The following is a 19,891-nucleotide window of genomic DNA, read 5'->3' as shown; positions in this document are numbered from 1 at the left end:
AAACGTTCAACCTTTCACATCATTTGTTTAACACTTTCAAAAAAAGGAACACATGCACCACACTGTTCATTTTTCACAAAAAGTTTAATACAAATGTCATATATTAATCCACCACATTTCACTCATCCATCAGCAATCACTGGGGCTCTTGTGAGTGCAGCACATGCAAATCATAAATCACAGTTTCCTTGTATTTTTTGCGGTCTGAACACAAGGTTTGTGCTACAGCACTGAGGTAAAAACCTGCAATCGCAGGCAACCACAAGGAAATCTGACTGTAACTATTATTTTTATTGGAGGAACACTGAAAAGACACTGGGCAAGACATTGCAGCTACAGATAAGGTCCCTGCTGGGAAGCTGCTAAAATTTCAGCTTGCAAAGAATAAGGAGGAGAATGTATGCACAGAGAGGTAAAGATCAAATCCCCCAAATCCCCCTGCCCACACAGCAGCCCAGCAAATTATTTAATTTCCATGTTCAATTTTAGATTCTCCAGAGAGACTCAACAGGTAGTAAGTGACCTGCAGATCTCTGTCCAGTCACAAATGTTCAAGCCTCTGCTACCCCAGGAGACTCTGCAATAGAAGCTGATCTTTAGCAATGGACAGTGAAGCCAGAAGCTACTTGGTTTCTGTTTCTCTTAAAACATGCCAGAACGGGTTGCACTCAAGCAGAACAAAGTATACACTGCTCCCATTCTCATTATGTGCTGGGATCTCTGCTCCCCGATGCTTACACGTTTCCCATGGCCATCCTTTAACTATGATACTCTCTCAGAACTGTTTTTTGTGGGTTCTTGCTAGCCTGGCCCTTTGAGAGATAAAACAGGGCTCCAGTGTCAGCAGGGACAGGCTGCCCACCAGTTCTCTTCCCACTCGGCCCTCGCCTTCAGAGCAGTGAACTGCTTACTGCTCAGTGCTCACATTGAAGTGGTTACAGTGCCAAAAGCCAAGGAAAATGAAGAGGAAGAAGCCTGAAGAATTGTGCTTCTTCCATTGACTCCTCTGCTAGGGCTGGGGCCTGCCTGAGCTATTCAGGGGGGCTCTGGAGTCCTGCTGGGATAATTGCTTCCTTTGCAGCAGTTTCTTGTTCTTCCTCTGGATGCCACAGTGGGTTTAAACTCCTGCCACAATTTTTTGTGATTGTTAAAAGGGTATTGTAAACTGCACCAAGGGAAAAGATGGAGGGGAAAAAAGAAAAAAGAAAGAAAGAAAAATAAAAAGTGGCTGGAAGCGGGGTAGAAACTGTCCTGGACACTGGAAATATCTGCTGCTTGCCTTCTTCATTTGCATTTAGAAAGCAAACTATGATTTAGCTGGCCATGTTGGAAATCAGTGTCTCCTGTTTGCGGTGATTTGCTATTGGTGGAATGGGCTTGAAAAAGTGGCAGAGAAGCCGAGATTACTCAGCACTTCCAGTTTCCCAGTTTTTCTTGTGGCTGTGCGCACATCTTTTTCAAAACCAGTGGTATCCTAAAATAAATAAGAAGCTCTGGCATCTTTGGTGTAAGCAGTGTAACAGCACGTAACAAATAAGAAGCAATCTGTATAGAAAACCATAAGTGTTACCTAATCAGATTTCAGCTCCCTTGGCACGAATGACCCTTTTTTAGGACAGTGACAAGTAGTTAAAAACTGTGAACATTCCCAAAGTAAACTTTCCTGCCTAAAAACACAGAAACAGCAACAGTATAGTTTCCAAAACAGATACAAATCCAAACCTTCAGTCTGAAGTAAACACTTAACTTTTAAAGCCATTACTGTTTCCTTGACAGCTACTCAAAAGCACAAGCAGAAAAGAGGATGTACTTTTGCATTTAAAAGACTAATCTACCTACCTAACATTCTGGCCAAGTTTTTCAAAAGCAGATGGAAACGGTTAGGAGTCCCTGACCACTATGCAAGGTAAGGAATAGTCAGCACTTCCAACTATCAGGGGGATATTGATGCATCCAGGTAGTTAAGTTTGTAAGTCCACTTTCAAAATTTGGCCTTGACTGCAGATCATCACTAGGTGTTGTCTGTAGCCTGTGGCATGCAATACGCAGAGAGCCTTCCAGACTGATCAGGGACCATTTACCGATGGGACGAGTAAGAGCTGCCCTCACCAAGGTCTGAACTCACCATTCCTGACATATACTCAATGACTCCAACCATCACTCCAATTACATAGAAATATTCATAGGAAAAATAGCTATGACTGACATTTCTCTGTGGTGTTCCCATTAATGCAAATTTTTCATCTGCTGACTTCTGCCCCATGCTGATGTACCCCAAGGAAAGTTAAGGAAAATGATGCAAAAAACACATGCTAAAGCATAGTGAGCTGACGTATGGGAACAGGCATGGGAGACAGTATTTAAAGGACTGTCTTGATAGTATCTATGCAAACAAAAGACCTTATCAATAAGCTTCCTTAGTCTTGCTTCCTTTTCCAACACAAACAAACATCAACAGGATTGACCACTATTGCAATAAGTAAACACATTTCAGTAGGTCACATCAGTACTCTGATGCTTGCACCAAGGTACAACTTTGTGGAAAATGTTTTTAACAGTAACATTCACCCTTGTATATATTAGAGGAAACATTTTCTCCAACACAGATCCACTGTTTTTGCTTGTTTATGTCTAGAAAAGGTAAATAAATACTTTCTACCCTAGAAAATTTATTTTTAACGGAAGACTAGGAATGTGGTTTGCAAACTCGGAATAGAGAAAACATTCCAAAATTAAGGGAGAATGTTCTAAAACCCCTCAAGTATGATGAGCATAAACCAAAACAATCAGCTGAATTAAGACTTCAACTATTTACTGTATACTCCATTATACTATTAGGCATGATACCTCATGCACTGCAGATAGATTTTTTCCTAAGACAGTTATATTGCTAGCTGTTGCTAGAAAAAAGAAAGCCAAATTCTTCTGAAAATGAGTCAGTCGTGACCAGAAAAGTCAGAATTTTAGAGAATGTTTTAAATAGAGGGGGTAATCAGTGTTCTGATTATTCTCTTCACGTTTTAAATAGTTCCATGTGTTACTATAAATCTGATAAAAAGGCTAGAAAATCTTTAAATGTTTTGTCCTTTGATGAGATCAACTTTCCATGGATTACAATGAAATGCTATGTGTTTTCCCCACACCTAAAAATCGGCAAGAAATATTTGGCAAAATATAATATTAATATTTCTATTATAATTTGGAAGAATGCTTAAATATTTTTTAATTTCTGACTACAGAAATTCTTGAAAATCCTATTAGATTCAAACTTTTGTTCAAGACGGGTAACAAAAGGCTAACTGCTGTAACATAGATATTGTTAATGACAATTTCACATCCATGCAAAGAACCATCCCATATGCAGGGCATTCTACACATAGAATACTAAACTCTCATATTTGCTGTATTTAAAGTTGCCTTTAATCATGTGTTGGATTTTGATCTAGGCTAATTCTGCTCACACAGCAAGCTAATTTCATAGCCTGATTGCTCGGAAGTAGGCCACAAAGGTGTGAGCTTATGATCCTAATGGTTACTTTCCAACAAATGCTTAGGGGAAGCAGAAGCCTAGGACTGGCCCTCTGCTGAGCCTGACCCATTCGTAGCTCAAAGCAGCAACTCTGTTCCCGAGATATAAGAGGAGGTGAAAACCAAAGCAGAAAGAAGGATTTAATGAGATGCATACTTCCTTGAGGAGTACAGGACTAGAAGTTTATTAAATGGATATTTGGAAGAAGGTGTACATATGGGATGCCCTCAGAAAGAAATTTCAGAAGATAAACTAGTCAGCTACGCATGCAGATATTAGAGTGGTTTGAAGTGCTGTTTCTTTTTCTGTGTGAACATGTGGTTAAAAACCCAGTACTCTTCCTTTCCAGAGAGCTCTTTTGTGGCATTGTCAGTTACTGTTCAGATGCATCCAAAGGGAAAAAACATGGGATCACACCTAACTGGAGTTAGTGTAATTGTTACACTAACTATTGTGACTTTCCAGACAAGCCTATGACAGGGCAAATGATATAAATCTGACTGAAAAGTGTAAGCAACTTAAGGCTTGCTACCTAAAAGATTGTGTTGAAGGTGTCTATTGAGAGGATAGAAAAGGATACAATACTGTCTCTCAACTGCACGTAAAGAGGGCAGAGAATAACTTCGCATATAGTCTGAATGCAGTAGATAGGTACTTAGCTGCAATGCCCGTAGACCTATTTTAAAGCCTGCATTTTATAAAAAATAAGGAAGAAAGAACACTAGGGAAAAACCTAGTAGACTATGAGCTGTTAGGGTTTAAAAGGAATCTCCTATATTAGCAGAAACAAAAATTGCATTTGGATTGTCCACTGTACCAAATTAAATAGGTCATCTTTACCTTATAAAACTTTTCAGTGTTAGCTAGTGTTAATTCTCCAATGAGAATATGCAGAAATCAATTGAAACAATGTAGGAGGGAGAATAAAACTGGTTTTTGTATCTATTCGTTTTGTTATTTCACAAACACAAAGCTGATGGCCATAACAGTATCTAGGAGAAGATCAGGCCAGTCAAATGGTGTATGTGTTTTATCAGAGGACAGCCTTGACAAAAATATGAATTTTGCTAAGAGGACATTTAAAGGGTCCATTGTATTAAAATAACTAATTTTAATACATATTCGGAAAATCTCTGTCAACAGACTTCTCTAATGAAGAGTTCCCTTGGCTGGATATCAGTCCCATAGACAAGAACGGCATTTGCAAATATAATTTTCTGAGTTAGCAAATCAAAACTCATTTTAATTACAGCTGGCTAATTATCCAACATGGTACCTTGGTAAGGCTATTCCAAATAAGTGTCCTTAACCTGTGAGTAGCTAGAACTTATCCCACAAAGCCAATACTTAATGATGTCATTTGTCTGTCACCACATACTTTTTCGCTGTGTCACCACATATTTTGAGAAGCTATGTGGTACTGTAAGCAACAGCTCAGGTATGGATCTACCCTTTTTCAAATTGAAAAAGATTACTCACCTTCATATTTTTGCTTTATAATCCTATAAAATAACCCTTGCTATTTTAATAATTTAGGAAAAACAGAGGTAAAACTCTTAATATTTCACATCTATTTGAGCACAAAATACGGAAGAAATATAATTCATTCTCAAAAATCATCAAAACATCTTCCTATGAAACAGCAGCGACTGAGGCTTCTGTTCAAGTTGCCTCAAACAGTGAGGGTTGATAAAGTCTCCGAATGAACAGGTATCCTGAACATCACAGGCTGTAATGATGTGTTAACCTTGGTGACAGTCAGAACTGAAGGGTCAATGGTTCAGCTGGCATCCCTGGGGGTGATCCTTCAAGGTGAATTTGAGACTCATTGACAGGGCAGCACAGTAAAACTGACACAGCAGACTAAGAAACCTGTATGTTACAAAGATGAAGAGCTGCCTTTTTCTTGAACTTTATATTCAGAGCACTAGAAGAAATGGCCTTTGTTACGATGGTTAGTGTGTGGAGAACTCAGTTCTCCACCAGCTGAAATCACAAAAGCAAGCACTTAAAAAAGTTACCTTCTACTTTCGGATTTGAAATAATTAGGCAAGGTTTTTCTGTTCTGGTTGCTTCAAATTTTAAAAGCTATTTCCTCATGTCCTACTTAAAAATGTCCTGAATGCTAAAATTATTATTTCTCCTCCTGCTGAAAAATTGGTTACAACTACCTATGTTGTTAGCTTCAAGAGAAGCAAACACAATAGATGACCTTTATATCACCAAAGCCTTTGATTCTAGATGACAAAAGTAGAGTAACAGCTGTCACCTCCAGTTGGGTAATTCTCAATATTTCAGAATGATAAATGCAAAAGATAACAGCCAGGCAAATAAGAAGGGAATTTTCTTAGCAGAAGGTCTCAATAGGACGAAACTGAGGATGGATATGGAGTACGCCCATAAAATCCTAGCTGGCACAAGGAAAGTAACTTCATGCCAAGCCACTAACAACCAGAAGTGAAGCCGTAACAACAGCAGCAAGGAAAAGAAGAAGGATGTCAACTCATTTAGCACTTCAAAAAGAGGCTTCTCCTCTGCTATAAATTGTACTATATACCCCCTTGGAAAGCCTGAGACACTAGTCTCAGTGAAGACAAAGGTAATACTCGCCCTGATTTCAGTACCGCCAACTCCGCACACCGAGAGTTCCGGATGTGCGCAAAGTGTATTTTCATGAAACATACTAATCATAGTCATTGTGAATGCAAATTTCCCAGGAGTTATAATCATGCAAAGTACCTACTGTAAAAGCATTCCTAGTTTATTAATAAACTTTTGAGATCCTTGAATACAAGTGAACCATCATTTCAAAACCGCTTTGAGGCTTCACCATATAACTTGAATTGTAAAGAGATGTTTTTGTTAAAGTAAAAGAAAATCTCAAAATATTTGCAGCTGGGCTAGATCCTGGAAGCATGATGCAGTCACAAACACCTAGAGCAGAGCACGGCCTAAGTATGTAAGCAAGAATATTACCCTACTGTTTTGTCTACAAAAAAAGAGCCTATTTGTGATTTAAGAAGTAGTAACACTTTGCACTTTGGCAAAGTGGCACAGCACAGCTTTGTTGCAACAGCGTCAGGCTGCTTTACCCATATGAATGAATTCAGTCCCACGACTCATGAAATGCTGAACAAGAAGTACTCAGCAATTTCAAGGCTTGCCCAGAATCACACAGGAAGATTGCAGTAGTCCGGCAATCTGCTTTGCTTAGCTTGCAGACTTTCTACCTCAAGGCAGTCTTTACCGTACAGTAATTTTCTCTGCAGCAGCTCACTCTCAAAAACCATGTTACAATGACTGTATAGTCTCATGGTAAAGACAGCTTATCTTTAATTCTGTCCAGTGTATGGGCCCGTCAGAGAGCAGAGCCACTCATTTCTGGAGCCTGAAATATCTACCATGAACCATCCAGCTTCCATTGGATACCTGCAGCTTCTGTGGTGACATTTTACCCAGATCTCACAACTATTTTTCCTACTTGACTTGTGCCAGGTCTTAGTCCAAGAGAAATGCACAAATGGAACACCAGAGCTCAAAGCAGCCCTAAGAGACAAAGAACTCCAGATTAATGGGAAGAGCAAGATCTGCAATCTGAAATGTAAGCCACGGAGAAGGGAAGCCCAAGCCATCATGTCAGTATCTTTTGCTTTCAAAAAACTTGGCATTCTGAATGGCCGACAGTTGGAAAAACAATGATACAAAATACACAGACCTTGAGTCATAGTCATCTTATTCAAGGAACCAAACTTCACATTTTGTTAGGAAAGACAAAGTTACATAAGCATACATCTCAATGGCTAGTTTCAAAATTAAATATATTCCATGCAGGGCTAAAAATGTTTCAATATATCTACCATGAAAGCATATTGCTTTCTCAAATTTTATATTTTTAACAGCATTATTTTCCCTGGAATGTTTGTGGGATTTCTTCTCTACTAAACTGAGAGGGGGAAGAAGTCACTCACTTTTCCCCCTCTTTATGTCTGGGTAATTTATTCACCCCCACGCAGCCAGAACCAGGTGGCCTTGCAGAAGCAAGCAGAAAACTGACGACAGCAGCAGAGAGAGAGGCAAAAGCAAAGCTGTTGAGTTAGAAGAAAATAATTAGATCCAAGTATAATTAACCACCCACACTTCCTCGTTAAATAAAAGAACAATCTCTGTGTGACCACGTGCCAAACAGATTCTTGTTAGATAACAAATTTTTACAGAGGGGGGAAAAAAAATCAATTAATTGCTCAATGCAGTGTATTAGCAAGAATTGTCCTACAGCTAGATAAGGAATGAAAATAGCTACTTTTCTTTCCTTTTTAAGGAGGGCAACCACAAGAAGGCAGACTTGGTCCTGCATGATGTTGCAAAGGAGCCTGGAATAACACCCTGCAATGTGTATTTTAGCCCCACACTACCACACATGGCGAATATCTGAACTTGGCAGTAAGTAATTGTGAGTATATTATTACCTGGAGAGAGAGAAGTACTCTGTTGGGTTGAGGAAACCCAAGAACTGAAAAATTATTATTTTTGAAGTGCTGTGATTTGGACTAGACTTTTCATATAACCAGAAGCATCACAGGAAACTCAGTAAGGCAAAACTATCCAAACAAAGTGAAATAAGCAAAAATGAAGTTGACAGAACTTTCAAAAAGTAGATCAAAAAATCAAAGCAAACCAAACAAGAAGCTCTAATCACTTACATCTGTTAAAGGCTCCAAAAATGGGCACTGCTCTTCTTTACTATTTTTATTTTACATTTTTCTTTTGATTACGAGAACATAATATGTGCAAACTCAGCACATAGATTGTTGAGGTTTTATTAAACATGCTTTTAGCGTTAGTGTCATTTTTACTTTACAAAACCAATTCCTAAAAAAAACATGATACACAGTAAAGTCTCAGTTAGCAGTTATCTGATATTTAGATTTTAAGTGACAACATGTGGCTGCTGTGGTGTGCAAGCGACTAGGAATATCAAAAATGCCAAGAACAATCACATTTATAAGGTTCGCTAGAGTTTTTCAAGAACAAAAATGTACCTTAACCCTCCCTTCTATCCCCCAAATGGAGAGGGTTTCGGTGCTTGGAAAACAATGGACACAGTGAGGAGCTGGGTTGCTTCACTTCACTGATACAGATTTGCTACAAATAATACAGTGATTTCAATAGGATGTATGTACGTTAAAATCTCTTTCATGCTTTACTAATGGGAGTACCTCTGTATGCAAGTGTAAAGAAAATGTAAATACAGTAAAAAATAAAGTAAAAGGTTCACAGGCCCAGAGAATTTCTAGTGCCGCTTGGCACATTTGATCCGTAGGGGTCCTAAAAGTCCCACGCCCAGTGGACTGAACATGTTTTCTGCCTGCACACGGTGTGCACACTTCAGTGTGAACCCTAATGCTCGGAGCATCAGATTCAAAAAAGGCTTTAAATGTCTGATTTTTTGAATATTGCTTTGCTCCTCAGCAGTTTTGCTCAAGATGAGGATTTGGAGAAGTCCCTAAGGGCTGGGACCAGACGCGTCTCCAGAAATGCATTTTTACTTGAGAGGAGTATGTCCAGACTCTACATGAAGGATTTCCATGCAGCTGGTGAAGGGAGGGAAGAAGGAGAATTAACTTTCTAAACCAAATCTTCATCTTATTGTGCATAATATAAGCAAACACTCCTTTCCCGACCGCTTAAAAAAACTAACCAAACAAAAATGTTTCTTTTTCATTAAGAGAATAAAATGAATGAAGAAATAATTTCCCTCCCACATCCTTTCTTCATCTCCCTTAACCATGCAAAAAAACCCCAACAACTAGACTGTCAGCCAAACAAAACAAAGAATTTACTTTCTCAGCATAATAAATCACCTTCGCTCCTAGCCATTCAAATCATAAAGTCCTACACGCGCAAGTAACCTCGCCTGAGATAACAACCACCTGGGTTTTTATTATTTTTTTAGGGAGAAGCTTCCCAGACTCCGTTTCTAAAATTTCAGATGGTCCCAGAGGTTCAAAACTCTCAATAAGCCATTTTAACAAGAAAATCCTGATAGTCTAATGTCTAGGCCCATGGAAGTCTCAAACCTCAGATATCTAACACATACTCTATTTGCTGCAGGCATTTATTTTCTTTTTTTATCTAGGTCATCAGTTCATGACTAGAGACAGACACAAAAAAGAAAAAATAAAATCCATGGAGAATTTTGACTTAGTGAGGAGTTTTCAAATTCCTTTAAGTCCACACAATATCTGCAAAAGAATTTCATTCTTCACCTTACCTTCATATTCAAAAGTAGAGTAGTGTAAAATAAAGTTGACATAGAAAAATACATACCTAGTTCACATTAAAAGAGTACTTTGCATTACTATGGGGTGAAACAATACTGAGAAACCATAGTTAGGCACGTCTAATGCCAAACATTTTAAGTGGCAAGAAAACAAGAAAGCTGAAGCGTCACTGATGCAAAGGAACACTTTGAGAGCTGTCAGACAAAACAGAAGGTGCATATTCTCTTAGCTATAGGGACAATATGATCAGCAATAACTTGGTTTAAAATACTAGCAATTAAATGACTATAAAGAGCCTTGTAGTCTAACGCTGAATGAGTTTCAGTTAGTGTGAACACAATTGTTAAATCTCATAACCTCACCATAACCTCACACAGTAGGTTACATTACAACCAGGTGTGCCCTTAGGACCATAGAGGTCAGTTGGATACTAAATGCAAAATCCGATCTCTGTGATAGTCAGCACAAGCCTACAGAACGTGGTGTGTCCCCCTGTCCACAAATGTTTGACACTGGGCCACTCTCTTGCCTTGTGTCATGATGACCATTCCCTTTCCACTAATTCCACAGACCAAGATTTTCCTTTGGAGATGTCTGCTGAAAAGGCAGTTCACATCAAGTGTGAACCAATGGATGGTTTATCCTGTCCTATACTTTATTCAGCAACCTTTCATAGAAGATTCAGGCTTAATAATGAGCCATTTAAACAGCCAGAACAATGTTGGGCATACAGCATGACTTAAACACTTCAGAGTAATGGGCTAATGGACTTTTTCCTCACTATTTTCTTGCAGCAAACATCACATCAATGGTGAAAGCATCCTGTCCTTCAAAGTAGTACTGGGGACAGTTGACTGCCAGACATATTAGAGAAGGAAGGGAATGTCCACACGGGTCTTTGTAGGCCTCTTGCTTTGGCTTGGCTCATGGAGATTTCAAGCCATGGCAAGATCCTCTTGCCCTTACCCTCAGTGCCACAGAAGCTGTGTGGCCATATTAGTACAATACCATGCCGGAATGATCTAGCCTGTCTCTCAGCAGGGCTTATTAGCTCAGGCTCGGCGCCACATTAACCGCTGCCATATGGCTTCTGGTCGATTCAAAGAGCGAACTGAATGAGCTCACATCTGCCTGACAAAGTCTGCATAGCTATGCTCTTTAAAATGGCAAACCTGCAAAAAGCTACGAGGAGAGAATCTTGTAATAGGTTAGGATTTTCAACCCGCGTTTACTTCAGTGCGTGTAGAAATACCAGATATCACTATTGACAGCTGTGGTCAGGGTTTGAAACTACTTGTGGATGTGTTAGGGATGAAAAGTTTCATCTCCAAGAGCTGAGTCTGAAAAATGATGTATGGTAAAACTTCAAATAGACTGGAAGAACAGAAAAACAAATATGAAAATAAAAGATGTCTGATACTTTTTCTTCTTTCTGTTAACCCAGGATACTACTCAGATATTTTACAGCCTTTTTAGGGCTCAGACAAAAAAACCCACAAACAATGTAAAAAATGAAGCAAGAAATACTAATCAAAGATAAATGTACCACTGAAAAGCATTCAGATTTGCCTGTGACAATTAAAAAATGACACAGGAAGTAGCAGTGAAGAAGATACCCTGAGAACTCTTTGTCTTAACACAGCATCATTGTGCAGATGTGGAAACTCGAGTGGTTTAGACCTGGCACAGGGAACGGCAGGCACACAGACAGAATTGAGGGGAAAGATGGGAAACGTGCCCTACTGATAACACAGGAGACAACAGAAGCACATGCCACGGTCAGAACAGAAAACAAGGCAGATGATCTAGAAGACACATTTTGAATGATCTGTGGAATCTGGAGAGCAGAGAGACTCCAGTTGGAGCAACAGGGACCCTGTATCAGAGCTTTAAGTGTGAACACAGAAAAACAGCGTCATATTTTGGAAAAGCTAAGAGCAAGAAACAGCAGGCTTGAGAGCCATTCTCAGTATCCTTTGGGACAGCTGTGTGGTTCCAAATTATTTTTCACAATCTTTTACTTTTTTTTTTTTTTTTTCCCCTTGGGGTGCCAAGCTAACTCACAGCATCTCCAGATGTGTCTCCAGAGGTAGCAATATTAGTACCAGAAGAAATATAAATCATTAAGAAAAACTACTCTTGATCCACAAGGAAGCCACCATCATAAGGATCAGCAGATGAAGGAAAAAGAGAGATAGCTAGGAAGCCAACCCTCTCACAGAGTGACAATAAGAGGCAGAATGAAGAAAAAGGAATGGGAAGAAAGGAAGTTGCTGGGGGGCAACAAATACATATTGGGAATCAGAAGAAAAAATACGCTTCTCATTTTAACCCTCCTGGGGCATATAGGAAATTGCTGCCTGCCCTTTAATCTGCCCCAAAACAGAAAAACAATTAAAATGAAATAAAACCCTGAACTGTAGGTACTTGCTCCCCCCTTCCCCTCACTCCCTCACTCCCATTGCTTTGTGTGCTGTGTACCCAGGCCATGATCCTTCACACAGCTGTGTGACAATGTCTTCTACGAGATTGTGCATTCTTTTGCTATGTGTCTTGAATATGTAATTTGAGCAGTTGGGAGACTTTAAGAGATAAACGATTAATAAGTTATTGAAAGAAAGAAAGGAGACCAGGGGAAGGGGTAAAAAAAAAAAAAGAGAAGTGGAGACAGAAAAAAAAAAGTGGAGAAGAAAGAAATACGGATAAACATCTTGAATGAATTTGGAGTGGCACCATAATAGTATGGTTTGTGTCAGGAGCATACCTATTTTAAAGGGTTAAGACTGTTAATACTGCACAGGACACAGCAACAAATTCAATCAGGTTTTGTTTCCTTTTTCTTGATTCACCACCCCTCTGCAGCTTTTCCCTGCAATTTAACTTTGGAAGGAAGGACCCCGTTCATAAATAGCAAATTAATTTCTGCTTTTTCCACTGTTCCTTCCAATACAAACAAGCCTTTCCCTCTTTTCCTTTTTAAATGATAGGCACAGTAATTTCTTCAATTTCTATTTGCTTTCTTGTTATCACCACGATCGCAGTGGGATCACCTGTGTATTTTTAAACTCGCCAAAGCACACTGAGGCTGTGAATGGTCTCCACCAAGAACAAACCAAGTTCTCTTTGACAATTCATTAACGAAAAAAAATGGGGCAAATGAATAAATAAAATGCCTTCCTGTGGGTGGTACCTTTAAGGAGGTTTTCCTGTCACAGCAGATGATCAGAGGCTTCGTTTTAACATTTTGTAGAAAACATTTTCATCACTCACCTAAGAGTAGCATTGTGCAAGACACAATAAATGCTTCATATTTGTGATGTACTACTTAAGGGCCAGGAAAAGAAACAGGAATCAAGAATTCAAGCTACAACTTATCTAAAATAAGAGTGTAAGTCTTTCAAAACTGTTGATGTCACAAGACAGCCACACAAAAAAGGAATGAAAACCTGCATGCATTATTCATCCTGTAACTTTGATCTTAAAAGCTAAGAAACTTGAACAAGCAAAGATAAATGGCTTCTCAAGCTTTTTCTTTTAAAAATCAAATGAGGACGATTCAGGATAAATGATAGATAAGAGTTAATACGAAAGAGGGGGAAATTGCAATCACAGTGCTGCACCAAAGTTTCAATGCAAAGGCTTTGCTTTTTGTATTCAATTACAAAGGATTTCTTTTTTAGGTACCAGCATCCTTTTTCATGTATATGTGAAAGATTTTACTTATTAAAATTTCATATTCAATATGCATAGCTTTTTTCTTCTACTACCTACACCACGGCTTCCTGCGAACAATTAGGAAGCTTTCTGAAGCTTGGGCTTCTACTGGTCATAGGGCAGGAACAACAGAGCCTGTGGAACACGGGCCTCCAAACCTGTCTCAAATATCAACTTGCTCTGGAGTTTACATAAGGTATGTATACATTCTCCCACTAGGAAAGTATTGATAATTACAGACACTCTGACTGGCTCCTGATTTTACTGAGGCTTAGTTAATTATGCAGGCATTGCCCCTAAAATATGAGACAAATGAGGAGGAAGATTCAAAAGTGCACGGAGGTTCCCCTGTCTAGATGGGAGATCCACAAAATCCTCTTTGAACGCTTTGTGCTCCCAAGAGTCTGTAATTATTCCCAGTTTTTGCCCAAAGAAATGCTCAAAGGCCCCACCATCTTGCTTAAATTACTGTATCTTATACACAGACAATTGCATTTGGGATTCACAAAGAAGACGGTGCAGCAACACGGTTCCTTAAGGGAGGCTGTGAGCAAACCTAACGCAGACAGACAGCACCGCTTGCATTACAAATCACAGCACACCAGCCATTTGCATCGGCAGCAAAGCCAGAGGAAGAGTGCCTTTACATTACAGCTTTACAGCAGGAGTTTTTGCTTATCTGAGCTGCCAAATTGTTACCTTCACACAAGCAGTTAGCACCGACAAGATGACAGAGTGGGGCTACACAGGTGGGAGGAAAAGGCTGGCTGAATCCAACAGCAGGTTGTGAGAGGGAGGGCAGGGATAGGGAATAAGGTGAAAATTTTATTGTGGTGGTTTGTGGCAGAAGGTCAGTGGGGACACCGTTTGAAAAGTAGCAGGGGGTTTTGGGGCACAACAGAAAGATAGATGGCTGAGAAGTGAATGGTGGCACCCTGGAGGTATTCACAGGCTTACAAACAACCAATATTCACAGCAACTGCTGGGAGTGCCCAAGCAAGTCATCGCTAATGCTACTCATGGCCACTGACGCTCCTGCCAACTGCATCTAGACAAAATACACTTGGAAAGACCAAGCCCAGTGATTACAGCAGTCAGCAGAAACTAGGAGACTTGACTGCACTTCCTCCTCAGCCGGAGGGAATGCAAACTCATAGCTTCCAGCGCCAAGGGAAGTGCCTGAAACACGTGGCTACGTCCTGATGAAACTGGGCTGCCATGCAAAGGAGATGGCTAGACTGAAGGGGCTGTTCCTGGTGACGATACCTAGCAGCCTGGAGTCCTGGCATAGATCCTCGCTCTGAGCAGTTCATGGGTCCATAAACTTCACCTGGCAAGGCAGCGATTCCAGATGCTCAAAACCGCTACAGGCTGGAAACAGAACAAGGAACTTACCCAACCCGTGAGCTCCCTTCTCCCTTACAGACAAGACATTGCATCTTCTTCCTCCACTATGCCTCACCTTCAAGAGGAGAGGCAGGCAGCCTCTCTTAGCACAGATGGAACTTTTCAGAAATCAGAGAAATGCATTTTATTTTTACATTGTTTGTGGCGCAAAATCAGAGTTATTCTGTGTGTGGCATCAAAACACCCCTTTCCAGCTACACATTTCATAGTAGGGATCCTGCATTCCACAGTAATCCCAGGAGAAAAATTAACTAGATGAGCACAGAATTGCACTAGTTCTGCTCTGGCCTTGTGATAATTGCTTTTCAATTCAACAAATTAAGTCGAAGATAAGCATTTGTTTCACATGCAGTCATTCCTGTTTCATTTGTAATATATGGAGAGGGATTAGCCACGTCAAGCACGTGCTGTAAAGAATACACATGAGAAAAATGCTGTTTAGCTCCCATGCACTGAGAAAAGTGTTTCTAGACAACACATTCAAAAGAAGAGGGGAAAAAAATGTTATTATGACGATTCTTTATCAGATACAGTGGACATGTGCACACTGAATAGCCTACACTAAGTCTGACTTGTGGTAAAACTGAGCAGTGCTGGGAAAGCTATGCTCAAAGAAAATGTGTGTTTCGATAATCCCTACCAGAGACAGCTGTGCCCACACCCTTACTTTACTTTAATTTCTTATTTATTCCACTCACTACTGTTTATAACCTGAAGGACATATAAATTAATTTCTCTCAGAAGTACATTTATTTGTCCAAAATATGCAAAGACTACTTTGATTTTTATTATCTCACCTACATAAACATATTGATTTCCTTAACCATACCAGCACAAAATAATATTTTCTTTTTATTGCATTCCAGGGGAAGTTGTGCTTGAACTTGGATCTTATTTAACTATTATTTATCTACATCTCTTGCTTCAGACTCTCTGTCAGGAACCAAGCTACCACTTCTGTTTCTCTGGCACCCTTAATACTCGGTCTGTAAAGGCTGGTTCTGCTGACGCAAAGAACAACGTTGTCATTGCAGATGAGAAAAAAAAGCTTCCATATAATTAAAAATAAGGTTGCTTCATGGACATACCCTCTTTTTGAAGAAAGTATAGCTATGAATCAAAAAAGAGGTGTCAAGCACTGTCCCTTATTCAAAAAACCCCTACAGTCTTAATATTTATTTTAAATCTGTCAGAAAGGAAAGCATTAATATGAAACACTCTAAACCGCTTTTGACAGAGAAGTCTTAAAATGGCAACAAGTCAAAGATCAACAAGCCTTTAAGAATGAAAACAACTGGAAATGCTTTAGAAGTGGAGCCATTAAAAACTCTTCATTGATTAAATGCCCCCTGGTATTACATATATATTGAACACCAACACATATAGTTTGTCATTTCCTGATCTGGTAATTTCATGGCTTAAAAAGAGGAAGGTAAAACCTGTAAACTATATTACCTGAAATTTAGTCTCACTGAGTTACTGATACTTTTGCCATCAGATAAATGGAGGTGTTCATTTTAAATGTAGGCACTTCCCTGGTTTTGGTGGGGTTTTTTGGTGGGGTTTTTTGGTTTTTTGTGGGGATTTTTTTGTAAAGGTTGATTTAACGTAAAAATGAAATCTACCATTTAAACCCCAAGAACTTCATTCAAAACCCAACCTGTTGCAGCTGTTGTACTCTTGATTCTTTAAATTTCTGTCACTAAACTGAAAGGGGAAATGACCTAAAGGAGAGAAGTTAACAGAAATGGAGTAATTCTAAGTCAGGTTTCAGAATTAATATTTCTTTGCCCATCTGTCCTTTAGCACGCTGTCCAATCCAGGTCCCAATGTCCCCTTGCCTTCTCCCAGGCACTGGCAAGATAATACAGATGGTTACTGCAAAGCTGTTAAGACACACATCTGAATGCATATTTATCTACTTGGCAAGATCCTGCTACAGCTGTAAGTCGATGCAGATCTGCATCACAATGCAGCTTCAGCCTTTTGCCTGTGTGAGAAAGCAGCCCTGATATTAAATAGCACTGGTTAAAACAATGCCAGGCAAATAGGAGGTAAATGAAGAAGTTGAACTAGCTATCCCAGCACTGTTAATTTACTCATCTGAAAACAAACACTCATTTGGGCACGTGAAACAACTGTATATCTGCACCCACATCAAAACTCATTTTCATGTGTTTATTTCTGGAAGCAGAAACTGATAACACAAGATAACTCCACCAGATGTCACGGCGAAAGAATACTGCCTAGGTGAGTAGTTGATACAATCACCGGAGAAGAAAACCAAACCAAGAGGCTTTATTCTGTCCTAAGCACAGTTTTAATAAATCCAGGTGGCACTGCCAGCCAGTGATAGCGGCTTTTGTCCTGAGGACCTCTTTGTTCCGGCAGCTGGGAGGAAGGGCAGTTTTCATGTCTACTGAAAGAAACGTACCTAATAAGCAACACCTGAAAATCCTTCAAGAGAATAAACTATAGCAATAGAAAATGTAAGATGAGAAAGCATTTCCTGGAAAAAAGGAAAAAGTAAAAAAAAAAAAAAGAGTAGCATTGGAATCTTCTCTTTATCTCAGGTCAATTGACTTGTCACAGTGGGAAGGAGATTTGAAAAGGAAATTGCAAGTTCTTAGCAAGTATGATTGGAGGAATTGAGTTAATAGCCAGCAATCAGTACAGGTTCAGTAGGGTACTTAAAAATTTAAATGTATGCATGTGCCACAACTACAGAATGCCTGTGCTTTGTCTTGTTTGTAAAAACCAAATGGAACAACAGGCAATTTAAATCTCAAACAAAAATGCTAATTTTTTACTTAGATTGCTGGGGTTTAAGTGTTCTTCCATGAAAAAAATCCCTCATTTCAGCATATGATTGAGGTATATAAATTGTATGTGCCTCTGATCTTGTTTTATGCTGGTAATCCTCCCAGTACCAACAGGATACTACACGGTATGTGCTTTCAGACGATAGTTTCTCAACATATGGAAAGATGTTTCGGATCACCATGTTGGCAGCATATAAATTACTTTTTGAACTCTATTTTTCATTGCCATTTCTTCAAGCCATTCGGGATCAACAGATTATTGTTTCATATGTCAAAAATTAAAAGAAGGATAGTCTTCTGATTTGAGAAGCTGCTCTATCCATAGTCTTGAACAATCACACACTGTATTCAACAAGCTACAGATACAGATGAATGTGACAACACCTCTTACAAGAAAATAGTTTCATTTGAGAGGGCAGGATAAGCCAAGATCTCTCTAAAGAAATATGAGTACATCCCAAAAGCCTTCTTATCTTTTCTAATACAACACACAACTTTTCCGCAGTCTTTTCAACAGAACTACAAAAGAAGGTCTCACCTAAGCTACTAGCAGTCCCTCTTTCCAACCAAAGAAGACAGATACCACAGGTTGCTAGAAAATTATAGAACAGTGATAAATACAATGAATCTCACCTCTGCAAGCTTCTAATTCCTCTTGGAAAAAGATGAATCTAGGTTTTGCAGCCATCTTTAATAAATAAATACATACCCTGCAATGAAGTAGTATGGGACTAGAGGATGCCTTCGAGGCAAGGAAAGGAGACATTCTAGAAAGTACAGCACAGCTGGATATCTGCATGCTAAACAGCCTACTAATTTTAGGTTAGATGATTTTTTGTGTAGTTTGGAAAACTTTTTATACTTACTGTAATTCTCTCATCTTTGTCATCTAGTGGGGTCCCATCTTTTTTCCATGATATAGTGGGTTCTGGGTGACCTCTTGGGGGTTGACATTCCATCACTGCAGGCTCGCCCACAGCTACCATTACATCTGACGGATTTTGTCGGAAGTCATCCCGTAAAACTGAAAGAATAAAGAAAATGAAGTAAATACACCAACAGTTTGTAATAAGTAATTGTTCTCAAACCTTCTATGACTGTAAATAAGCAACTAGGGCAAAGGGGAACCATTGTTCCATCACTAGTAACACCCTGAAAGAACTTCAGATCTTGCTGAGTTGGTGCCTGTGGTAGACTATGGCTGTGAATAGGTAACCAGGTCAAAAGGGGAACCATTGTTTTATCACTAGCAACATCCTGATAGGATTAAATGAGTTAACCAAATAAGATACTGAACACAACGTAGAGGAGGACTACGGGGGACCAGGACGACCCCCACTACCAGCTTACACAGCTACAGAAAAACACTGGAATATGCCACGTGTACCCGGAACTACAGGACTATAAAAAGGGGACTCCAGAAGGGTGAGGTGCGTGCCGTTTGCAGGAGCAAGGGTCTCCTCCGGACGCCCAGCGCTGATATTTGCCTATATCTTGCGGGCTTGCTTAATTAATAAATTGTTGTTTGGCTTTATCAACTGGACTATGTCTCAAATTCATAACAAGTTCACCAATAGCACTGCAAAGTGTGTTGATTAGGCATTTAATGGTCTCTGTTATCATTGTACTTCAAATTTATGAACAATTCAGATAACTGATTTCATTTGGCATCTGCGGATGGTCTTCCACACAATGATAGAGAAAACCCATGTACAACTCATATTTAATTTCCTACAAACAAGCCCAGTGACTTTAACACAAACAGAGGTGACAGGCTAATGCAGGCATAGAGCTGTCTGCCAACCCTGTGGGCACAGGATTCCTGTCACAGCTGAGAAAGACACAACGTCTTCTGCTCAGGCAGAAGGTCAATCAGGGAGAAGCATGGTGGATACTGCTTTCTGCCCCTCTTTTCCTGATGCACAAGGTCAGCCTGCCAATAACTCCAAGGTTTTTGGTTAAAGACTGGCCACTGGCTGTATGAATTGCACTTATCCCTGAATTTATTACAAAGATGAACAAACTGGCTAAATTTCCCAATTCTTTGATGACAAAAGATGCCAAATGTTTCTGCAGCTTCAGTCAAACTCATTGTTGCAATTAAGCTTGTGTCTTTCTAAGAGAAATATTAATAAAAT

The 19,891-nt window shown here is 39.5% G+C and overlaps 1 protein-coding gene across 1 annotated transcript in view; it reads right to left on the bottom strand.

The window, feature by feature from the left end:
- Nucleotides 1–19,891, bottom strand: part of ROBO1 (roundabout guidance receptor 1) — a gene marked incomplete at both ends in the record, with an annotated part of 524,504 nt that overhangs the window by 92,110 nt on the left and 412,503 nt on the right. Inside the window, one exon of the mRNA XM_084279118.1 lies at nucleotides 18,620–18,777. Within this exon, the coding sequence (XP_084135244.1) occupies nucleotides 18,620–18,777 (158 nt within the window). The remainder of the gene's footprint in view (nucleotides 1–18,619; nucleotides 18,778–19,891) is intronic.

Source organism: Gallinula chloropus (genome assembly GCF_964237585.1).
Source record: "Gallinula chloropus genome assembly, chromosome: 1".
Lineage (NCBI taxonomy): Eukaryota > Metazoa > Chordata > Aves > Gruiformes > Rallidae > Gallinula > Gallinula chloropus.
This window is presented reverse-complemented; position numbering and strand designations above follow the sequence as displayed.